Source organism: Hippocampus bargibanti, linkage group LG08, assembly GCF_051943395.1.
Source record: "Hippocampus bargibanti isolate YZ-2025 linkage group LG08, ASM5194339v1, whole genome shotgun sequence".
NCBI lineage: Eukaryota > Metazoa > Chordata > Actinopteri > Syngnathiformes > Syngnathidae > Hippocampus > Hippocampus bargibanti.
In genome coordinates this window covers 4,080,754-4,103,642 of record NC_142741.1, presented here as the reverse complement: position 1 = coordinate 4,103,642, position 22,889 = coordinate 4,080,754, and the positions used below count along the sequence as shown (strand labels likewise).

Sequence of the window (22,889 nt, the reverse complement as noted above, 5' to 3'; positions counted from 1 at the left end):
AGTTCGATTCAATTTTTAGTGACACGTCCAGCAATTGTGGCCGCTGATGTCTGCTTGTAAAATCTCTCTCTTAGTCACCCCATCTGCCCCCTCGCTACCTCGTATCACTGACACCCATGCTGACAGCATTAGCCTGGCCTGGTCCCGCCCTGTGGAAGATGGAGGAGCCGATGTGCTTGGCTACATATTGGAAATGCAGCAAGCTGGGACGGAGGAGTGGACAAAAGCCCACGAGAAGACACTCCGTACTTCGGAACACACGGTGACCGGACTTTGCTCCGGGAAGAAGTATCGCTTCCGAGTGGCCAGTCTCAACGTCAATGGTACTGGAGACTTCAGTGAGGCTTGTGTTGAAACAGAGCCAGTGGAAAGAATTGGTACGTGCCTAAAGAGTTCGATGTTTCTCTTTATTTGTAAGTAGGTTCGTTGTCAGATCTCCCAGGCAAGTGACACACAGATGTATCCCAGAGCTTGATCGTGGCGTGGAGTCGAGCAAGTCGTTCTGTGAACTCCGTCCGACGCTGTGCGGGTCTGTGCGAGTCTGCGTGTGTGTGTGTGTCTGAGTCCTGAGTGATTCTCCGATCTCTCTGTCCCGCGCTGGCTACTTATAAACCCTTTGCCTGCGTGGGAATGTGTCAGGCTGACTTGAAAGACATCAAAGACATCAAAGGGTTGAAAGGCGCACTTCAAAGGCGTACACACGTCAGCGCCGTAGTGCGCATGTGTGACGCCATATGCCCTTTTGATTAGAATCATATCATTTTTTTTCGTGCGAACGATGACAGAAAGACAGAAAGAAAGTGCGCAAGCTAGTAGACCTTTAGTTAAGATTTGGTGTGACACTTTTCCACGCAAAGCAGCTGAACACGCTCTCTGATCGTGATCTTGACCCAATAGAAACTCCTGACTTTGAGCTCCACGATGACCTGAAGAAGACCATCTGTCTGCGTGCCGGCAGTTCTCTGCGTCTCTTTGTCAATGTTAGCGGTCGTCCTGCTCCAACAGTCATTTGGAGCAAGCCTGGCGTTGACCTGAACAACCGAGGCTTCATCGAGGTCACCCAAAAGTCAACCACACTCATCATTGACAAGGTCCACCGATACGATGCTGGAAAATACACGCTGGTGGCCCAGAACTCTGCCGGGAAACAACAAGTCGATATTCTTGTCAAAGTCTACGGTAAGTGGACGACCATGTCATGAGTTGATGCATACATTTATCCACTGTGAGACTTAATAAAGGATAATCTAATCTAGCATCATCTAATGTAATCTAATATGTCATGATTCAGACTAATCAGGAATGCTTGATGGAAACAGTCAACTTTTTTTTTCGAATTGTAGACACACCAGGACCAACAGGAGCGATCAAGCTGAAGGAACTGACCAAAGAATCCGCCACCATCTCTTGGGATGCGCCAAGTGTTGATGGTGGAGCCCCTGTCAGTAATTACATCATTGAAAGGCGTGAGGCTTCCTTCAGAGCCTACAAAACTGTCACCTCCAAGTGCAGCAAGACATCCTTTAAGATTGATGGCCTGATGGAGGGCATGCTGTACTACTTTCGCGTCCTGCCTGAAAACATTTATGGTGTCGGCGAGCCTCGCGAGACGTCGGACGTCATCTTGGTTTGTGAAGTGCCCCACCCACCGCACAAATTGGAGGTGATAGACGTGACCAAAAGCACAGTCTCCTTGGGCTGGGAGAAACCCCAGCATGATGGAGGTAGCAGACTGACTGGTTACTTGGTGGAGGCCTGCAAATTTGGCACTGACAAGTGGATGAAGGTGGCCTCGCTCAAGCTAACCGACTTTGAGCACACGATTGAGAAGCTAAATGAAGGAGAGCAGTACTTGTTCAGAATCAAAGCCGTCAACAGTCGAGGTGCCAGTCAAGCCAAGGAGCTTGTTACACCTGTGACCGTACAAGAACAAAGAGGTAACCAGCATTGGATTGGATTGGATTGGAGACTTGATTTTTTTTAATCTTGTTGGGTGAAACCAAACATCTTTCTAGCCTTTCCTAAATATTGTGGTGGCCTTTCATTATTCGCAGTGATGCCTGCAGTGGATTTCACAAGCCTTCCGCAGAAAACCTTGAACCTTCTGGCCGGTAAAACCCTGGAACTGCACCTACCGATCGTCGGCAGGCCTCCGCCATCTTGCTTCTGGTTCTTTGAAGGAAATCGGATCAAAATCACAGAACGTGTCAAGATCCAGAGCACCGGCAATTTTTCCAAACTTACCATTGCCGACACAACCATTGACGATAGTGGAAACTACACCCTGGAGTTGAAGAACGCTGTTGGTGTTCTTGCCGAGGTCATCAAGGTTGTCATTCTCTGTAAGGAACCACCTGCCAAAGGGTCTTTTCTTTCATATGTTCTGATATGTTCAGGTGAAATCTGATCCGAGAATGGGAGAGGAGCCACACATGGTGCTCAAGCAAGAGTTCAGTCTGTGGCTTGAAAATAATCGGGTCTTCTGTCGGGGCTCATGTGTGCATAATTGCATGGAATAGACTAAAAAAGAATCATTGGGCGTATTCGCCAAAACAATTGCTTGAACGAGTTTCCTGTTGACCAAGTCTGATAAAAACATGGAGGCTTTTTTTGAGATGCGTCTTTTGGTACTGGTATAGTAGTGTATTAGCATAATAATAATCATAATCAATGTCATTTCTAAGCGCCTTTCAAAACTCTCAAGGTCACTTTGAAGTCACCGGATACATTTTTCTGTGGGTGAGCAGCGCCTGCCATACGCGCCAGCGTTCACTCAACCCGGAAGTAACTCAAACAGATGGAAATCTAGCTAACTAGCCAGCCAATCGATAGCCAACAGATATCTAGTTAGATAGCCAGCCAGTGTGTGTGCCAGTGTGCGACTATATATGGAAGACATTGAACCTGATTTTATCTAGTCAACGAAGTGTGGATGAAATCATTTTGGCCCTCTGATTTCTCTCAGCCAAACCCGACGAACCAAAAGGACCAATCAGATTTGATGAGATTGATGCCATCACAGTCACCTGTAGCTGGGATCCTCCCGCCCGGGACGGCGGAGCTCCAATTAGCGGCTATGTGGTGGAGCAACGAGATGCCCACAGGCCAGGCTGGGTGCCGGTTTCGGACTCTGTCAGCCGACCCACATTCAAATTTGAGAACCTGACCGAGGGAGAAGAGTACGTCTTCCGTGTGGCTGCTGTCAATCGTTACGGCACTGGAGAATTCTTCCAGTCTGAGATTGTCACCTGCAGAAGCCTGACAAGTAAGGGCTGGTTTTAATTTTTGTTCCTATGGGTGAAGAAGCTCATGAGCCATGACAGACGGCTGATACGTTTTGCCACCTCCGCAGATGTGTCTGGATCTCCCGGCCGACCTACTATTTTTGACGTCTCACGTGATGGCATGACGGTTGCCTGGAACCCCCCCGAAGACGACGGCGGGCTGGAAGTTTCTGGTTACATCATTGAACGCAAAGAAGTCCGGTCTGACAGATGGTTGCGTGCCAACAAGAATCCCGTCACCATGAACAGATACCGCTCCACAGAGCTCATTGAAGGCCTCGAGTATGAACACAGAATCGTCGCCATCAATGCCCGCGGATTAAGCAAACCAAGTTTGCCTTCTAAACCAGCTGTGGCATCAGATCCCATTGGTGAGATACCGACAACAACCAAATGCAACATTTCAAGGAGGGGGGGGGGGGTGTTCTGCACTTTCAATAAAAAAAAAGCACTTTCAATCAATTCAACTTTGAAACAAATCAAAATAGCAATATTTGGATTCAAACCACAGTGACAGTTGGATCCATACCATTGTAAGTCTCTTTCTGTCCCGGTTAGATCCACCCGGTAGCCCGCAGAATCCTCGGATTACAGAAACTACCAAGTGTTCTGTTTCACTGGCTTGGAGTCCCCCCGATGATGAGGGAGATGCCAGAGTGGACGGGTATCTGATTGAGATGCAGAAAGTGGGCACCGTGGCTTGGCTCAAATGCAACACCACCCCCTCTCTGATCTGCCAATACACACTGACCAACATGCCGCAAGGAGAGGAGTTCAAATTCCGAGTATCGGCCTGCAATGCGGGCGGTTCTGGCGAGCCGGCCGAAGTTCCCGGAACTATCGCTGTCACAGAGATGTTTGGTAAGAACATCCAGGAACGACCGCACTGAAAAGAGTCAATGTGTTGTTCTTATGGAAAGAAATGAAAACATGTGTTTGCTGTTCTGCTTGTGGTCTCTACAGAATCTCCTGATTATGAACTTGAACTGAAATACAAAGATGTATACGTAGTTCGTCACGGTGGAGTGATCCGGCTCGCTCTTCCCATCAAGGGTAAACCTCCCCCCACCTGCTCCGCGCTGGCTACTTATAAACCCTTTGCCTGCGTGGGAATGTGTCAGGCTGACTTGAAAGACATCAAAGACATCAAAGGGTTGAAAGGCGCACTTCAAAGGCGTACACACGTCAGCGCCGTAGTGCGCATGTGTGGCGCCATATGCCCTTTTGATTAGAATCATATCATTTTTTTTCGTGCGAACGATGACAGAAAGACAGAAAGAAAGTGCGCAAGCTAGTAGACCTTTAGTTAAGATTTGGTGTGACACTTTTCCACGCAAAGCAGCTGAACACGCTCTCTGATCGTGATCTTGACCCAATAGAAACTCCTGACTTTGAGCTCCACGATGACCTGAAGAAGACCATCTGTCTGCGTGCCGGCAGTTCTCTGCGTCTCTTTGTCAATGTTAGCGGTCGTCCTGCTCCAACAGTCATTTGGAGCAAGCCTGGCGTTGACCTGAACAACCGAGGCTTCATCGAGGTCACCCAAAAGTCAACCACACTCATCATTGACAAGGTCCACCGATACGATGCTGGAAAATACACGCTGGTGGCCCAGAACTCCGCCGGGAAACAACAAGTCGATATTCTTGTCAAAGTCTACGGTAAGTGGACGACCATGTCATGAGTTGATGCATACATTTATCCACTGTGAGACTTAATAAAGGATAATCTAATCTAGCATCATCTAATGTAATCTAATATGTCATGATTCAGACTAATCAGGAATGCTTGATGGAAACAGTCAACTTTTTTTTCGAATTGTAGACACACCAGGACCAACAGGAGCAATCAAGCTGAAGGAACTGACCAAAGAATCCGCCACCATCTCTTGGGATGCGCCAAGTGTTGATGGTGGAGCCCCTGTCAGTAATTACATCATTGAAAGGCGTGAGGCTTCCTTCAGAGCCTACAAAACTGTCACCTCCAAGTGCAGCAAGACATCCTTTAAGATTGATGGCCTGATGGAGGGCATGCTGTACTACTTTCGCGTCCTGCCTGAAAACATTTATGGTGTCGGCGAGCCTCGCGAGACGTCGGACGTCATCTTGGTTTGTGAGGTGCCCCACCCACCGCACAAATTGGAGGTGATGGACGTGACCAAAAGCACAGTCTCCTTGGGCTGGGAGAAACCCCAGCATGATGGAGGTAGCAGACTGACTGGTTACTTGGTGGAGGCCTGCAAATTTGGCACTGACAAGTGGATGAAGGTGGCCTCGCTCAAGCTAACCGACTTTGAGCACACGATTGAGAAGCTAAATGAAGGAGAGCAGTACTTGTTCAGAATCAAAGCCGTCAACAGTCGAGGTGCCAGTCAAGCCAAGGAGCTTGTTACACCTGTGACCGTACAAGAACAAAGAGGTAACCAGCATTGGATTGGATTGGATTGGAGACTTGATTTTTTTTAATCTTGTTGGGTGAAACCAAACATCTTTCTAGCCTTTCCTAAATATTGTGGTGGCCTTTCATTATTCGCAGTGATGCCTGCAGTGGATTTCACAAGCCTTCCGCAGAAAACCTTGAACCTTCTGGCCGGTAAAACCCTGGAACTGCACCTACCGATCGTCGGCAGGCCTCCGCCATCTTGCTTCTGGTTCTTTGAAGGAAATCGGATCAAAATCACAGAACGTGTCAAGATCCAGAGCACCGGCAATTTTTCCAAACTTACCATTGCCGACACAACCATTGACGATAGTGGAAACTACACCCTGGAGTTGAAGAACGCTGTTGGTGTTCTTGCCGAGGTCATCAAGGTTGTCATTCTCTGTAAGGAACCACCTGCCAAAGGGTCTTTTCTTTCATATGTTCTGATATGTTCAGGTGAAATCTGATCCGAGAATGGGAGAGGAGCCACACATGGTGCTCAAGCAAGAGTTCAGTCTGTGGCTTGAAAATAATCGGGTCTTCTGTCGGGGCTCATGTGTGCATAATTGCATGGAATAGACTAAAAAAGAATCATTGGGCGTATTCGCCAAAACAATTGCTTGAACGAGTTTCCTGTTGACCAAGTCTGATAAAAACATGGAGGCTTTTTTTGAGATGCGTCTTTTGGTACTGGTATAGTAGTGCATTAGCATAATAATAATCATAATCAATGTCATTTCTAAGCGCCTTTCAAAACTCTCAAGGTCACTTTGAAGTCACCGGATACATTTTTCTGTGGGTGAGCAGCGCCTGCCATACGCGCCACCGTTCACTCAACCCGGAAGTAACTCAAACAGATGGAAATCTAGCTAACTAGCCAGCCAATCGATAGCCAACAGATATCTAGTTAGATAGCCAGCCAGTGTGTGTGCCAGTGTGCGACTATATATGGAAGACATTGAACCTGATTTTATCTAGTCAACGAAGTGTGGATGAAATCATTTTGGCCCTCTGATTTCTCTCAGCCAAACCCGACGAACCAAAAGGACCAATCAGATTTGATGAGATTGATGCCATCACAGTCACCTGTAGCTGGGATCCTCCCGCCCGGGACGGCGGAGCTCCAATTAGCGGCTATGTGGTGGAGCAACGAGATGCCCACAGGCCAGGCTGGGTGCCGGTTTCGGACTCTGTCAGCCGACCCACATTCAAATTTGAGAACCTGACCGAGGGAGAAGAGTACGTCTTCCGTGTGGCTGCTGTCAATCGTTACGGCACTGGAGAATTCTTCCAGTCTGAGATTGTCACCTGCAGAAGCCTGACAAGTAAGGGCTGGTTTTAATTTTTGTTCCTATGGGTGAAGAAGCTCATGAGCCATGACAGACGGCTGATACGTTTTGCCACCTCCGCAGATGTGTCTGGATCTCCCGGCCGACCTACTATTTTTGACGTCTCACGTGATGGCATGACGGTTGCCTGGAACCCCCCCGAAGACGACGGCGGGCTGGAAGTTTCTGGTTACATCATTGAACGCAAAGAAGTCCGGTCTGACAGATGGTTGCGTGCCAACAAGAATCCCGTCACCATGAACAGATACCGCTCCACAGAGCTCATTGAAGGCCTCGAGTATGAACACAGAATCGTCGCCATCAATGCCCGCGGATTAAGCAAACCAAGTTTGCCTTCTAAACCAGCTGTGGCATCAGATCCCATTGGTGAGATACCGACAACAACCAAATGCAACATTTCAAGGAGGGGGGGGGGGGGGGTGTTCTGCACTTTCAATAAAAAAAAAAAAAATGCACTTTCAATCAATTTAACTTTGAAAAACTTTAAAATAGCAATATTTGGATTCAAACCACAGTGACAGTTGGATCCATACCATTGTAAGTCTCTTTCTGTCCCGGTTAGATCCACCCGGTAGCCCGCAGAATCCTCGGATTACAGAAACTACCAAGTGTTCTGTTTCACTGGCTTGGAGTCCCCCCGATGATGAGGGAGATGCCAGAGTGGACGGGTATCTGATTGAGATGCAGAAAGTGGGCACCGTGGCTTGGCTCAAATGCAACACCACCCCCTCTCTGATCTGCCAATACACACTGACCAACATGCCGCAAGGAGAGGAGTTCAAATTCCGAGTATCGGCCTGCAATGCGGGCGGTTCTGGCGAGCCGGCCGAAGTTCCCGGAACTATCGCTGTCACAGAGATGTTTGGTAAGAACATCCAGGAACGACCGCGCTGAAAAGAGTCAATGTGTTGTTCTTATGGAAAGAAATGAAAACATGTGTTTGCCGTTCTGCTTGTTGTCTCTACAGAATCTCCTGATTATGAACTTGAACTGAAATACAAAGATGTATACGTAGTTCGTCACGGTGGAGTGATCCGGCTCGCTCTTCCCATCAAGGGTAAACCTCCCCCCACCTGCTCATGGTCAAAGGACAGCGAGCCTGTGTCAGTCAAGGCCATGGTTGCTTTCACCGAAGACACCAGTGAACTGGTGATCAAAGGAGCTGAGAGGAGCGACTCCGGCGTGTACGAGTTGCGGATAGAGAATAAAGTTGGCACGAAGAAGGCCCAAATCAGGGTCAATGTTATTGGCCGTCCGAGTGCTCCACAGGGACCATTGACGTTTGAAGAAATCCAGGCTAACTCTGTTAAGGTGTCCTGGAAAGTGCCCAACGATGACGGCGGTGCCACCATACTCGGTTATATTGTTGAAAGGAGAGAGCTCACGAGAAATGCCTGGTACACTGTGGACAGCAGGGTGCCTGATCATCAACTGGTTGTAAAGGGCCTGAATGAAGGAACAGAATATCACTTTAAGGTTACAGCTGAGAACTCTTTTGGTATCGGTCCATCGCTCAAGTCAGAGCAGCCGCTGGTCCCCAGGACTCCGCTTTGTAAGTATTTTTGTTTTTGTCATGTGCCAGAATGCACTCGACAGCTGTTGGTGAGCCGGAAATCTCTCGTTTTGAAAAATAGGCTCACCGGAGCCTTCCAGTACACCGCCGGAGATCATGGATGTCACCAAGAGCTCTGTGGCATTGACGTGGTCAGTACCAAAGGATGATGGAGGGTCATCCGTCACCGGTTACTTCATTGAGTACAAGGAGGTGTCTGCGGAGCAATGGTCTCGACACCCCACCAGGATTCCCTCCACCATATTTACCCTGTCTGGCCTCACGGCAGATGCAGACTATCACTTCCGTATTTTTGCGGTCAATGACGTTGGTGAAAGTGAGGCTGGGCCTGTGTCAGAAACGGTCACGTGCAAAGATCCATTCGGTGAGTAAATATATCTGAATGCAGTCAGAGGCCACCTTCCTTTAAAAACCGTGTATTTTCATTTACGTGGAGAATTCTAATCTCTGATCTCGTTCAAGAAGCACACCTGATTTTACTTTGCTTGTTTGCAACTTGCAGATAAGCCAAGCCAGCCAGGTGAAATTGATAACAAAACTGTGACCAACAACCTGATCACGATTGGCTGGCAAGCTCCAGAGTGCGATGGTGGAAAAGAGGTCCTGGGCTATTGGGTGGAATACAGGAAGTCCACTGAAAGCACCTGGAAGAAATGCAACAGGGAGAGGCTGAAAGAACAGGAGTTCACCATGCGTGGCCTGGCTGAAGCTACTGAATATGAGTTCAGAGTACTTGCTGAGAATGAGACTGGAATAAGCAGGCCTCGACGAACAGCCACTTGCATTAAGACTAAACTCAGTGGTACGTAGACTCTCGGTCTCTCTTTGTCTCTAGCTCTCTCTCGCTCTCTCTCTCTCTATGAAGATATCAATAGTTGTCACCAAACAACAATGCACCTGTTCACTTGTAATACTTTAGTGTGTGTCTCTGCTTGTGCTTGACATAGTTGAAACAAAACCAAGCCTAAGGAAGGAAATGGATGAAGTCACAGAGAAGCTTGGACAGCCTGCTGTCATGAAGTGCCAGATTATTGGGAGACCTGTTCCAGAAATCCGCTGGTACCATGCGGGCAAGGAGATTGTGGAGTCTCGCAAATACGAAATGAGCTCCGATGGCCGTAACCACTCCCTTTCTATCATGACTGACCAACAAGAGGATGAGGGAGAATACACCTGTAAGGCTACCAACGATGCCGGAGAAGCAGAGACCACAGGGGTTCTCGTCTTGGAAGCTGCCCCATCCTTCCACTCCGACTACCCGTTGAAGAGCACCTACTACGCTGGTCTGGGAACAACCGTGCGCATTCACGCTGTGTACATTGGGCGTCCTGCACCAAAGATCATGTGGCTCCATGAGGCAAAGACCTTGGAGAACTCGGAGGACATCAGTATCGAGACCACAGAGTATTATACTCACCTCATCATCAAGAACGTGCAGCGCAGAATCCATGGCGGAAAATACAGGATCAGACTACACAACCACTTTGGGAGGGCGGACACCGCCTTTAACGTTGAAATCTACGGTATGTCCTCACACCTTAGCAAGCTACGACCTTTTCCTTGGAAAAAGTGATCATGATTCCCATGTGCTTCAACCATTTGTTTGCAGACAAACCAGACATCCCCCAAGGTCCCATCGCTCTTGAGGCCCTCTTGAAGAACTCGGTCATCATCAGCTGGAAGCCTCCCAGCGATGACGGCGGATGCCTGATTACCAACTACATTGTGGAGAAGCACGAAGACAAGGAAGGAAGCGCCTGGGAATTGGTGTCATCGTCCATTCATGGCACAACCTGTCACGTGCCCAACCTGACCGATAGCGCCGGATACTTTTTCCGCGTATACGCCCAGAATCGCTACGGCAACAGCGAGCCACTACAACTCATCGCACCGATCCTCATTAAGAGCCAATTCGGTTTGTTCAGTCCAAATGCTAATATTCTCCAAAATCAGACCAACGGTAGGTAGCTGCTATACTGACAAAACTTTCTTCTGTTTTCAGAGAAACCATCACCACCTCAGGCAATAGTTGTTTCTGGAATCACTAAAGACTCCTGCGTGGTTTCCTGGAAGCCTCCCCTCAGTGACGGCGGCTCCAAAATCAAGAGTTATTGCCTTGAGAAGAGGGAAAAGAGGGATAAGAAAGAATGGGGCGAATGGATGCCGGTGACCGCAGATGAGATCAAACAGACAGTCTTTTCCGTCAAATGCTTGTCAGAGGGCATCCAACACGTATTTCGGGTCAAGTGCGAGAACCTCGGAGGACAAAGTGAATATAGTGAGGAGAGTGCTCCCATCGTCCCTGCCGTAGCTGTTGATGTTCGAGCGCCTGCGTTCAGGGAGGAGCTGAGGAACATCAGTGTCAAACACAAGAGCAACGCAACGCTCGTCTGCAAGATCACAGGTCAGCCAAAACCAGTCATCAAGTGGTTCAGACGAGGGAAAGAGATCCATTCGGATGGAAAAAAGATAAAAATCCAAGAATTCAAGGGAGGTTACCACCAACTGGTGGTCACTGAGGCTGATGAGGAAGACTCTACCGTGTACCAGATCAGGGCAACCAACCAAGGAGGTTCCATCTGTGCTACCATCTCCCTGGATGTTGAAAGTGAGAATATGTTGCACGTGCAGTGTAAACTTTAATACTGATATGTAATTACTTGCTTGTTCCGAACAACATATGTTGTTCTTCACGATGACAATGCATTTTCCTCTGTTATCAGTTCCTGCAAAGATCCACCTTCCCAAGAACCTGAAGGACAAAGAAGCAATACCTGCCCTGCGTGGAGAAATGGTCAACATTAAGATACCTTTTGGCGGCAAACCCGATCCCGTCATCACGTGGCAGAAGGGACAAGATCTTATTGACAGCAATGGCCACTACCAAGTCATTGTCACGCGATCCTTCACTTCTTTGGTGTTCCCCAACGGGGTGGAAAAGAGAGATGCTGGATTCTACATTGTCTGTGCTAAAAACAGATTTGGAATTGATCAGCAGACGGTCGAGCTGGATGTAGCCGATGTCCCTGATCCGCCGCGGGGTCTTAAAGCCAGCGATGTCTCTCGAGACTGCGTCACGCTTAATTGGGTTGCCCCAGCAAACGATGGCGGCAGCAAGGTGATTAGTTACACGATTGAAAAGTGCCCCACCACAGCTGAGAGATGGGAGCGCGTTGCTCAGTCTCGCGACACCCGCTACACCGTGATAAATCTCTTTGGAGGAACGAGCTATCAGTTCAGAGTTATTGCCGAGAACAAATTTGGACAGAGTGCCCCATCTGAGAGCAGCGGATCCGTCGTGACCAAGGAGGACAAATCCAGAGTTCTTCTCTATGACAGGGAGGTTGAGGATACAGGCTACGTTTCCAAAAGCAAAGCCCAACACTCTGATGCGAAGAATCTGCATCAAAGATATGCTATTGCAGAAGAATTGGCAAGAGGTCAGTTTGGTATTGTCCACCGCTGTGTGAACATCATCTCGGAGAAGACCTACATGGCTAAATTTGTCAAAGTCAGGGGTGCGGATCAGACAATTGTGAAGAAAGAAATAGCGACACTCAACCTGGCCAAGCACACAAACTTCCTCCTCCTACACGAGTCGTTCGATAGCCCAGAGGAGCTGGTCATGATCTATGACTTCATCTCAGGTGGCGACATCTTTGAGCGTCTCAACGCAGCAGAATTTGTGCTCAATGAGCGAGAGATTGCCAATTACATTGGGCAGATCTGCTCCGCTCTCAACTTTCTGCACTGTCAGAGCTATGGACATTTTGACATCAGACCGGAGAACGTTGTGTACACGACAAGAACCGGCTCAAATGTCAAAATCATTGAATTGGGCCAGTGCAGACACCTGACGCCGGGAGACCAAATCAAGGTCCAGTACACTACTTTAGAATACGCCGCCCCCGAGATCCACCAGTGTGACATGGTGAGCACCGTGACGGACATGTGGTCAGTCGGAGTCCTGGCCTACGTGCTCCTCTGTGGACTAAATCCCTTCACGGCCGAAACCAACCAGCAGATGATTGACAACATTTCAAACGCAGCCTACAGCTACGATGACGAATCCTTCAAGCAGGTCAGCGTTGAAGCGTTGGACTTCACAGACCGCTTAATGACGAAGGAACGCAAGCACCGAATGACTGCCGCTGACGCACTGTTGCATCCGTGGTTGTCGGCGCCTGCAGAAAATCTGAGCACCAGAACCATCCAGAGCACCAGACACAAGAGATACTACCAGACAATGGTGAGGAAAGAATGGAGCACTGCAGTGTCTGCAGCTCGCGTTGCCAGCGGTGGCTCAATTAGGTCCCAGCGGGGCGTGTTTGTCGCCAAGGTGAAGATCGCTCCGTTTGAGCACGGACCAGTCGGAGGCCAGGTCACACACTTGGTGGCTGCCGAGGGGGATAGTGTGAAGTTCATCTGCAATATCGACAACTATGACAGCGCCACTGAGGTCACCTGGTATTGCGGTGTCAGGCAACTGGAAGCCAGCGACAAGTACAAAATCGATTATGAAGACGGCCTTGCCACCATCACAATTACCAAGGTGGCGAGAGTGGACGATGGCACGTACAGATGCAAAGTCGTCAATGAATACGGTGAGGACAGTGTCTACGCGGAGCTCTTCATCCAAGGGGTCAGGTCATATCGGGACTTCTTCACTACTCGTGTGGTCAAGAGAACCAAGCGTCGAATCGACACGGCCAGGATGCTTCAGAAGCCGCCGGAGTTCACCTTTCCGCTGGTTAACCACACAGCATACATTGGCGAGGACGTGCGCTTCGGCGTGACCATCACTGTCCACCCCGAGCCCCGGGTCACGTGGCACAAATCTGGACAAAAGCTGGTGCCTGGAGAGAATGACAAAAAGTACACCTTCCTCAGTGACACGGGACTATACCAGCTTATTCTCCACAATGTCGACGATGACGACGATGCAGAGTACAGTGTCATAGCCCGCAACCGGTATGGCGACGACAGCTGCAAGGCCCGTCTTACCGTGGTTCCTCGGCCAAAACCGGCAGACCTCACCCTCAGGCCCATGTTCAAACGTCTTCTTGCAAACGTGGAGTGCAGAGAGGGCCAGAATGTTCGCTTCGAAATCAGGGTTTCTGGACACCCAGCGCTGAAGTGGGAAAAGGATGGCACGCCCATCGCTTTCGGGCCATCTATCGAACTTGTGCACGAGGGCTTGGACTATTTCATTCTTCATGTGAGAGACACGCTGCCCGAAGACTCCGGTGTATACCGAGTGACCGCAACCAATTCTGCCGGATCTGCCAGTTGCCAGGCAACGCTAAAAGTTGAACGTGTTGCCCATGTCAAGAAAGATTATGAAAGGAGCTCGAAGGTGCAGGCAAGTCTGACTCAAAAGGAGGAATTGGACAAAAAGGTGAGACTGCATCAGATTTTGTCAGACACTGTCGTCTTACCGTTGCCTCCTGCGGCGGCGCAGGCTGTTCGGGAAGCGGCAACCATGTTCAAACCTGCCGTGCCAACGAAGAAGGGTGAGAAATCTGAAGCTGAAAAACAGAAAGAGAAAGAGGAGCGAAAGAAACGGGCCGATGAGAAAAGACTCCGTATGCCTTACGATGTACCAGCGCCACGGCTCGTCAACCCGGCTGCGCTTGAAGAGGATGTGGAAATCAAGCACTTCAAGCCACTGTCAGATATGAAATGGTACAAGAAGCTGAGGGATCAATATGAATTCCCGGAGCCTTTTGACAAAATTCAACAGAAACGGATGAAACGCATTCGTCTCTCGAGGTGGGAGGAGTTCTATGAGGTGCCCATCAGGATCAAGGACCAGTACAAGCCAAAGTGGCGCATCCCATCCACGACACAGGATGATTTAGAGACGGTGAGGCCGTCGAGGCGCCGCGTGTCTTCCCCAGAGATGGTCAACTACCACAGGATCAGGAGAAGGTCCCTGGGCGACCTCTCGGACGAGGAGCTGCTACTGCCGGTGAAAGAGTATCTGTCCATGAAGAGAACGGAGGAGGAGAGGCTTCGCCTCGAAGGAGAGCTGGAATTGGGCTATTCGGCTTCCCCGCCAGGCCTCAGCACCAGCCCCGTCCGCTTTGAGCGGATGGCGCCGCACCCTTCGCCGCCCGTAAGAGTATGCGACGATGAGGAGGAAGCCTGGCCAAGGTACGACTCTTACCGAATTCCATCCAAACATGAAGCCGGTCCCAGCTTCGTGGAGCTGCGGCAGCGCCATGACAAAGCCACATACAAACCTCCCAGACAGAAGCAAAGGGTCTACGAGGAGAGAGAGGATCAGGAGTTGCTTCGACCTCACACAACCACTCACAGACTGTCCTCCTATAAGAGTCAACTCCAGCGCATGGACTTTGAGGAGAAGACTCGAAGTGCAAGGCGGGAAACGACCGTCACAGTGACAAGAGCTTTGGAAGGCCTGGAATCGGAGCATCTGCCATTTTTAGCTTCCGAATATGTTTCTAAACCCATTAAGAAGCTCTCTGAACCAGAGATGAAAGCTCCTCCCTCCGAAAAGCTTGTTAAGGAAGAGACCGCTTTGCCCAGCGTGGATTTTCTCTCCAGATACGAGGAGAGAAAAGAGGCTCTCAGGTCAGAGCGGAGATCTGTGGAGAGAACACCGGATTCTCCTTTCAGTCTGGACCACATTCCGCATATTAGCATCCATTTGCGGTCTCATCGCGTCGCCTTCGGCTCCAGCACAAGCTTCACACTCAATTTCCGGGCCAGACCTGAGCCTGGAGTCAAGTGGTTCCACAACGGAGAAGAGATCATGCCAAGCAACAAACATCGCATGAGCCGCACCAGCGGACTTTTGACTCTGCATATCAACAACTGTGTGACTGAAGACGCGGGAACGTACACTGTGGTGTGCAGAAACATCAAAGGAGAGATTTCAGACAGCGCCACATTAGATGTAGCCACGGGATATGCTGCCTACTCGTCCACCCGCGACGATGAGAGTCCCAAATCCAAGTCCCCGCAGAGGATGCAGACCCCTGAGCCGCTCAAGTCCCCTACCAGGGTGACGTCACCAATCTGCCCAGAGTCCCCCATGGCAACATCACCGCCGCCGTCCGTCCAGAGAGACGCATCGCCAACCTCGGGAACTAAGTCGCCTTCGTCAATGTAAAAATGGAAGAACATTGGTCTTGTATTCGACCAACCCTGACTCAATCACCTTCCCCCAATTCCTCTCGTTAGTGTTTGTTTGACTAATAAGAAACAAGAATTGACACGCGTTGATCTCCTTGTAAGTAGGAACTTTTTCTTTGTTGTCCCCAAATTGCCGTTAATTCTTTGGCAAAGTCAAATACCAAGTACGGTCTCTCCTCTCGACGTTAGCAAAGTCAAGTCTATCCTCTTGTTTTCCAATATGATGACACTTTGTGCAGTGACGTGTACATAATGTATATAGCCGGATTGGACGCTTATGGGCAATGTATGGATTGCCATTTATAATAATAAAATATTTATTTTCTAAGCGCCTTTCAAAACTCTCAAGGTCACTTTACCGTCAATGGATACATTTTTCTGTAGGTGAGCAGCGGCAGCCACACGCGCCAGCGTTCACTCAACCCGCAAGTAACTCAAATAGATAGAAAGCTAGCTAGCTAGCCAATAGATAGCATGGATTGGCTATATTGGCTAGATAGCTAGCTAGATAGCTAGCCAGCCAGCTAGACAGCTATTAGATAGCTATTAGACAGCCATTAGATAGGTAGCCAAAGAGCTATCTATCTAGCTAATAGCTAGATAGCTAGCCAGATATCCAGCCCGCCAGCTAAAACAGCTAATATCTCGGTAGCTAGCTGCATAACTAAGATTGAATGGAATTTATGATAGGCGCTTGTCAATAAATTATTACCTATCCCTTAGCTAGCTACCTTTCTATCCATTTGAGTTACTTCCAGGTTGAGTGAACGCTGGCGCGTGTGGCTGCCATTGCTCACCCACAGAAAATAATTTATCCTGTGATTGTTAAGTGACCTTGAGAGTTTTGAAAGGCGCTTCGAAATGAAATGGATTATTATATGATTATGATTAAATTTAATTTAAAACAGATTCTTTTCAGATTCCGAAACATGTCAGGTAAATTGTACACCTAAAAAGCACTGTAAGAAAATAATCTGTTTTAAATTAGATATCAAGTAGACGAGATGAACTTAATACAACTATTATTACTATTATTTTCGATTCCATTATGATCATGAATATGAAGCAAAGGAAGGAAAGCAAACACGTTTTAACAGGAGAAAGTCCCTCCTGCGGTACGAATATCCTGTCAAAGACGGAAAATAAAAGACTGTGCCTCAACGCTAACGTTGACGTCTAAGATGGCCTCGGCGGGTCGAGTGTCTCTCCCTGTCGAAGTTGACGCAAAAAGAAAGCCATTGGAGTCGGACGGACGTGTGTCGCCAATTACTCTTTGCAGTAGAAGCGAGACTCCGAGCGCCGCTTGCGTTACCCTCACGCAAACCGCCCAACCAGGTCTCGCTAACCAATTTGACGTATGAGCGGCTGAGAGTGCAAGTGGCCTGCACTCTCTCCACTTTGACACATTGGGGAAAGGACTCCCGATGGCCAAATAAAAGTCCTGACGGACGACGCCGTCTCTTGGAGGATTGCTCATTAGCTCGTGTGTGTGTAGTAGCTCATAGTGTGTGTTGAGTTCTGTGCCGCGGTGGTCTCCACCTGCCATGGGAAACCGCATTTTCTTTCACTAGTCCTCCTTGAGCATTTTCTGTTTTTTCTTCCAATAAAGCATGCATTCAGCACCACATCCTGATGTTTTTCTTCCCTGTGTGTCATTCATTCATCTTCCTGACCGCTTCATCCTTATCAGAGACGACCATGTATAAAAATGACCATGTATAGTAAGGCATTTTTAGCCGAAAAAAACGATCAGGTATAGTAAGGCGTTTTTAATAGAAAAAAAACAACCATGTATAGTAAGGCGTTTTTAGCCGAAAAAAAAACGACGATGTATAGTAAGGCGTTTTTAGCCGAAAGAAACGACCATGTATAGTAAGGCATTTTTAGCGGAAAAAATGACCATGTATCGTAAGCCGTTTTTAGCCGAAAAAAACACCATGTATAGTAAGCCATTTTTAGGCGAAAAAAAACACCATGTATAGTAAGGCGTTTTTAGCCGAAAAAAACGACCATGTATCGTAAGCCGTTTTTAGCCGAAAAAAACAACATGTATAGTGAGCCATTTTTAGCCGAAAAAAAACACCATGTATAGTAAGGCGTTTTTAGCCGAAAAAAAACGACCATGAAAAGTAAGGCGTTTTTAGCGGAAAAAAAACGAGCATTTATAGTAAGGCGTTTTTAGTCGAAAAAAACGACCATGTATAGTAAGGCGTTTTTAGCGGAAAAAAAACGACCATGTATAGTAAGGCGTTTTTAGCCGTAAAAAACGACCATGTATAGTAAGGCGTTTTTAGCCGTAAAAAACGACCATGTATAGTAAGGCGTTTTTAGCCGAAAAAACGACCATGTATAGTAAGGCGTTTTTAGCCGAAAAAACGACCATGTATAGTAAGGCGTTTTTAGCCGAAAAAAAACGACCATGTATAGTAAGGCGTTTTTAGCCGTAAAAAACGACCATGAAAAGTAAGGCGTTTTTAGCAGAAAAAAACGACCATGTATAGTAAGGCGTTTTTTTGTCGAAAAAAAAAACGACCATGTAAAGTAAGGCATTTTTAGCCGAAAAAACACCATGTATAGTAAGGCGTTTTTAGCCGAAAAAAAACACCATGTATAGTAAGGCGTTTTTAGCCGAAAAAAACGACCATGTATAGTAAGGCATTTTTAGCCGAAAAAAAACACCATGTATAGTAAGGCATTTTTAGCTGAAAAAAAAACGACCATGTAAAGTAAGGCATTTTTAGCCGAAAAAACACCATATATAGTAAGGCGTTTTTAGCCGAAAAAAAACGACCATTTGTAGTAAGGCGTTTTTAGCTGAAAAAAACGACCACGTATAGTAAGACGTTTTTAGCCGAAAAAAACGACCATGTATAGTAAGGCGATTTTAGCCGAAAAAAACCGACCATGTATAGTAAGGCGTTTTTAGCCGAAAAACGACCATGTATAGTAAGGGGTTTTTAGCCGAAAAAACGACCATGTATAGTAAGGCGTTTTTAGCCGAAAAAAAACGACCATGTATAGTAAGCCGTTTTTAGCCGTAAAAAACGACCATGTATAGTAAGGCGTTTTTAGCCGAAAAAAAAACACCATGTATAGTAAGGCGTTTTTAGCCGAAAAAAACGACCATGTATAGTAAGACATTTTTAGCCGAAAAAAAAACACCATGTATAGTAAGGCGTTTTTTTGTCGAAAAAAAACGACCATGTTTAGTAAGGCATTTTTAGCAGAAAAAAAACGACCATGTATAGTAAGGCGGTTTTAGCCGAAAAAAACGACCATTTATAGTAAGGCGTTTTTAGCCGAAAAAAAAACCGACCATGTATAGTAAGGCGTTTTTAGCCGAAAAAAACGACCATTTGTAGTAAGGCGTTTTTAGCCGAAAAAAACGACCATGTACAGTAAGGCGTTTTTCGCCGAAAAAAACGACCATGTTTAGTAAGGCGTTTTTGGCCGAAAAAAAAACTACCATGTATAGTAAGGCGTTTTTAGCCGTAAAAAACGACCATGAAAAGTAAGGCGTTTTTAGCAGAAAAAAACGACCATGTATAGTAAGGCGTTTTTTTGTCGAAAAAAAAACGACCATGTAAAGTAAGGCATTTTTAGCCGAAAAAACACCATGTATAGTAAGGCGTTTTTAGCCGAAAAAAAACACCATGTATAGTAAGGCGTTTTTAGCCGAAAAAAACGACCATGTATAGTAAGGCATTTTTAGCTGAAAAAAAAACGACCATGTAAAGTAAGGCATTTTTAGCCGAAAAAACACCATATATAGTAAGGCGTTTTTAGCCGAAAAAAAACGACCATTTGTAGTAAGGCGTTTTTAGCTGAAAAAAACGACCACGTATAGTAAGACGTTTTTAGCCGAAAAAAACGACCATGTATAGTAAGGCGTTTTTAGCCGAAAAAAACCGACCATGTATAGTAAGGCGTTTTTAGCCGAAAAAACGACCATGTATAGTAAGGCGTTTTTAGCCGAAAAAACGACCATGTATAGTAAGGCATTTTTAGCCGAAAAAAAACACCATGTATAGTAAGGCGTTTTTTTGTCGAAAAAAAACGACCATGTTTAGTAAGGCATTTTTAGCAGAAAAAAAACGACCATGTATAGTACGCCGTTTTTAGCCGTAAAAAACGACCATGTATAGTAAGGCGTTTTTAGCCGAAAAAAAAAAACACCATGTATAGTAAGGCGTTTTTAGCCGAAAAAAACGACCATGTATAGTAAGGCATTTTTAGCCGAAAAAAAACACCATGTATAGTAAGGCGTTTTTTTGTCGAAAAAAAACGACCATGTTTAGTAAGGCATTTTTAGCAGAAAAAAAACGACCATGTATAGTAAGGCGGTTTTAGCCGAAAAAAACGACCATTTATAGTAAGGCGTTTTTAGCCGAAAAAAAAACCGACCATGTATAGTAAGGCGTTTTTAGCCGAAAAAAACGACCATTTGTAGTAAGGCGTTTTTAGCCGAAAAAAACGACCATGTACAGTAAGGCGTTTTTCGCCGAAAAAAACGACCATGTTTAGTAAGGCGTTTTTGGCCGAAAAAAAAACTACCATGTATAGTAAGGCGTTTTTAGCCGAAAAAAACGAGCATGTATAGTAAGGCGTTTTTCGCCCAAAAAACGACCATGTATAGTAAGGCGTTTTTAGCCGAAAAAATGACCATGTATAGTAAGGCGTTTTTAGCCGAAAAAAACGACCATGTATAGTAAGGCGTTTTTCGCCGAAAAAAACGACCATGTATAGTAAGGCATTTTTGGCCGAAAAAAAACGACTATGTATAGTAAGGCGTTTTTAGCCGAAAAAAACCACCATGTAGAGTAAGGCGTTTTTAGCCAAAAAAAACGACCATGTATAGTAATGCGTTTTTAGCCGAAAAAAAAACGCCCAGGTATAGTAAGGCGTTTTTAGCGGAAAAAAACGACCATGTATAGTAAGGCGTTTTTAGCCGAAAAAAACGACCATGTATTGAAAGCCGTTTTCGCACGAAAAACAGAGGACCATGCATACTAAGTGGTTTTGTATTTCACTAAATGAGGAAGTAGCTCAGTAGGACAGTACATGCTTTGCATGCATGAAGTTTGGGGTTCAATTCCAGGCCTCTCTCCACATGGCATTTTTGCAAATTCACCCGTTGTGTTTTATTCCGGAAAAACGACCATGTCTAGTAAGGCGTTTTTAGCCGAAAAAAACTACCATGCATAGTAAGGCATTTTTAGCCGAAAGAAACGACCATGTATAGTAAGGCATTTTTCACCCAAAAAACGACCATGTTTAGTAAGGCGTTTTTAGCCGAAAAAAAGTACCATGTATAGTAAGGCGTTTTTAGCCGAAAAAAACGACCATGTATAGTAAGGCGTTTTTAGCCGAAAAAAACGACCATGTATAGTAAGGTGTTTTTAGCCGAAAAAAACTACCATGTATAGTAAGGCGTTTTTAGCCGTAAAAAACGACCATGTATAGTAAGGCGTTTTTAGCCGAAAAAACGACCATGTATAGTAAGGCGTTTTTAGCCGAAAAAACGACCATGTATAGTAAGGCGTTTTTAGCCGAAAAAAAACGACCATGTATAGTAAGGTGTTTTTAGCTGAAAAAAACGACCATGTATAGTAAGGCGTTTTTTGCCGAAAAAAAACGACCATGTATAGTAAGGCGTTTTTAGCCCTAAAAAACGACCATGTATAGTAAGGCATTTTTAGCCGAAAAAAACGACCATGTATAGTAAGGCATTTTTCACCCAAAAAACTACCATGTATAGTAAGGCGTTTTTAGCCGAAAAAAACTACCATGTATAGTAAGGCGTTTTTAGCCGTAAAAAACGACCATGTATAGTAAGGCGTTTTTAGCCGAAAAAAACGACCATGTATAGTAAGGCGTTTTTAGCCGTAAAAAACGACCATGTATAGTAAGGCGTTTTTAGCCGAAAAAAACGACCATGTAAGTAAGGCGTTTTTAGCCGAAAAAACGACCATGTATTGTAAGGCGTTTTTACCCGAAAAAACGACCATGTATAGTAAGGCATTTTTAGCTGAAAAAAAAACGACCATGTATAGTAAGGCGTTTTTAGCCGAAAAAAACGACCATGTATAGTAAGGCGTTTTTAGCCGAAAAAACGACCATGTATAGTAAGGCATTTTTAGCTGAAAAAAAAACGACCATGTATAGTAAGGCATTTTTGGCCGAAAAAAACGACCATGTATAGTAAGGCATTTTTCACCCAAAAAACTACCATGTATAGTAAGGCGTTTTTAGCCGAAAAAAACTACCATGTATAGTAAGGCGTTTTTAGCCGTAAAAAACGACCATGTATAGTAAGGCGTTTTTAGCCGAAAAAAACGACCATGTATAGTAAGGCGTTTTTAGCCGTAAAAAACGACCATGTATAGTAAGGCGTTTTTAGCCGAAAAAAACGACCATGTAAGTAAGGCGTTTTTAGCCGAAAAAAACGACCATGTATTGTAAGGCGTTTTTAGCCGAAAAAAACGACCATGTATAGTAAGGCGTTTTTAGCCGAAAAAAACGACCATGTATAGTAAGGCATTTTTCACCAAAAAAACTACCATGTATAGTAAGGCGTTTTTAGCCGTAAAAAACAACCATGTATAGTAAGGCGTTTTTAGCCAAAAAAAACGACCATGTATAGTAAGGCGTTTTTCACCCAAAAAACTACCATGTATAGTAAGGCGTTTTTAGCCGAAAAAAACTACCATGTATAGTAAGGCGTTTTTAGCTGAAAAAACGACCATGTATAGTAAGGCGTTTTTAGCCGAAAAAAACGACCATGTATAGTAAGGCGTTTTTAGCCGAAAAAAACGACCATGTATAGTAAGGCATTTTTAGCTGAAAAAAACGACCATGTATAGTAAGGCGTTTTTAGCCGAAAAAAACGACCATGTATAGTAAGGCGTTTTTAGCCGTAAAAAACGACCATGTATAGTAAGCCGTTTTTAGCCGAAAAAAACGACCATGTATAGTAAGGCGTTTTTAGCCGAAAAAAACGACCATGTATAGTAAGGCGTTTTTAGCCGAAAAAAACGACCATGTATAGTAAGGCATTTTTAGCTGAAAAAAACGACCATGTATAGTAAGGCGTTTTTAGCC

The 22,889-nt window shown here is 46.0% G+C and overlaps 1 protein-coding gene across 1 annotated transcript in view; it reads left to right on the top strand.

Moving 5' to 3' along the window:
* ttn.1 (titin, tandem duplicate 1) overlaps nt 1-17,415 on the top strand; it is a 144,833-nt gene extending 127,418 nt beyond the window's left edge. Inside the window, exons 176-189 of the mRNA XM_089003514.1 lie at nt 75-377; nt 898-1,179; nt 5,109-5,702; nt 5,820-6,107; nt 6,731-7,030; nt 7,118-7,420; nt 7,617-7,919; nt 8,022-8,606; nt 8,689-8,991; nt 9,130-9,429; nt 9,575-10,150; nt 10,237-10,542; nt 10,630-11,235; nt 11,351-17,415. Coding sequence (XP_088859640.1) covers nt 75-377; nt 898-1,179; nt 5,109-5,702; nt 5,820-6,107; nt 6,731-7,030; nt 7,118-7,420; nt 7,617-7,919; nt 8,022-8,606; nt 8,689-8,991; nt 9,130-9,429; nt 9,575-10,150; nt 10,237-10,542; nt 10,630-11,235; nt 11,351-15,765 — 9,464 coding nt within the window. The 3' untranslated portion in view covers nt 15,766-17,415. The remainder of the gene's footprint in view (nt 1-74; nt 378-897; nt 1,180-5,108; nt 5,703-5,819; nt 6,108-6,730; nt 7,031-7,117; nt 7,421-7,616; nt 7,920-8,021; nt 8,607-8,688; nt 8,992-9,129; nt 9,430-9,574; nt 10,151-10,236; nt 10,543-10,629; nt 11,236-11,350) is intronic.
* The last annotated feature ends 5,474 nt before the right edge of the window (nt 17,416-22,889 follow it).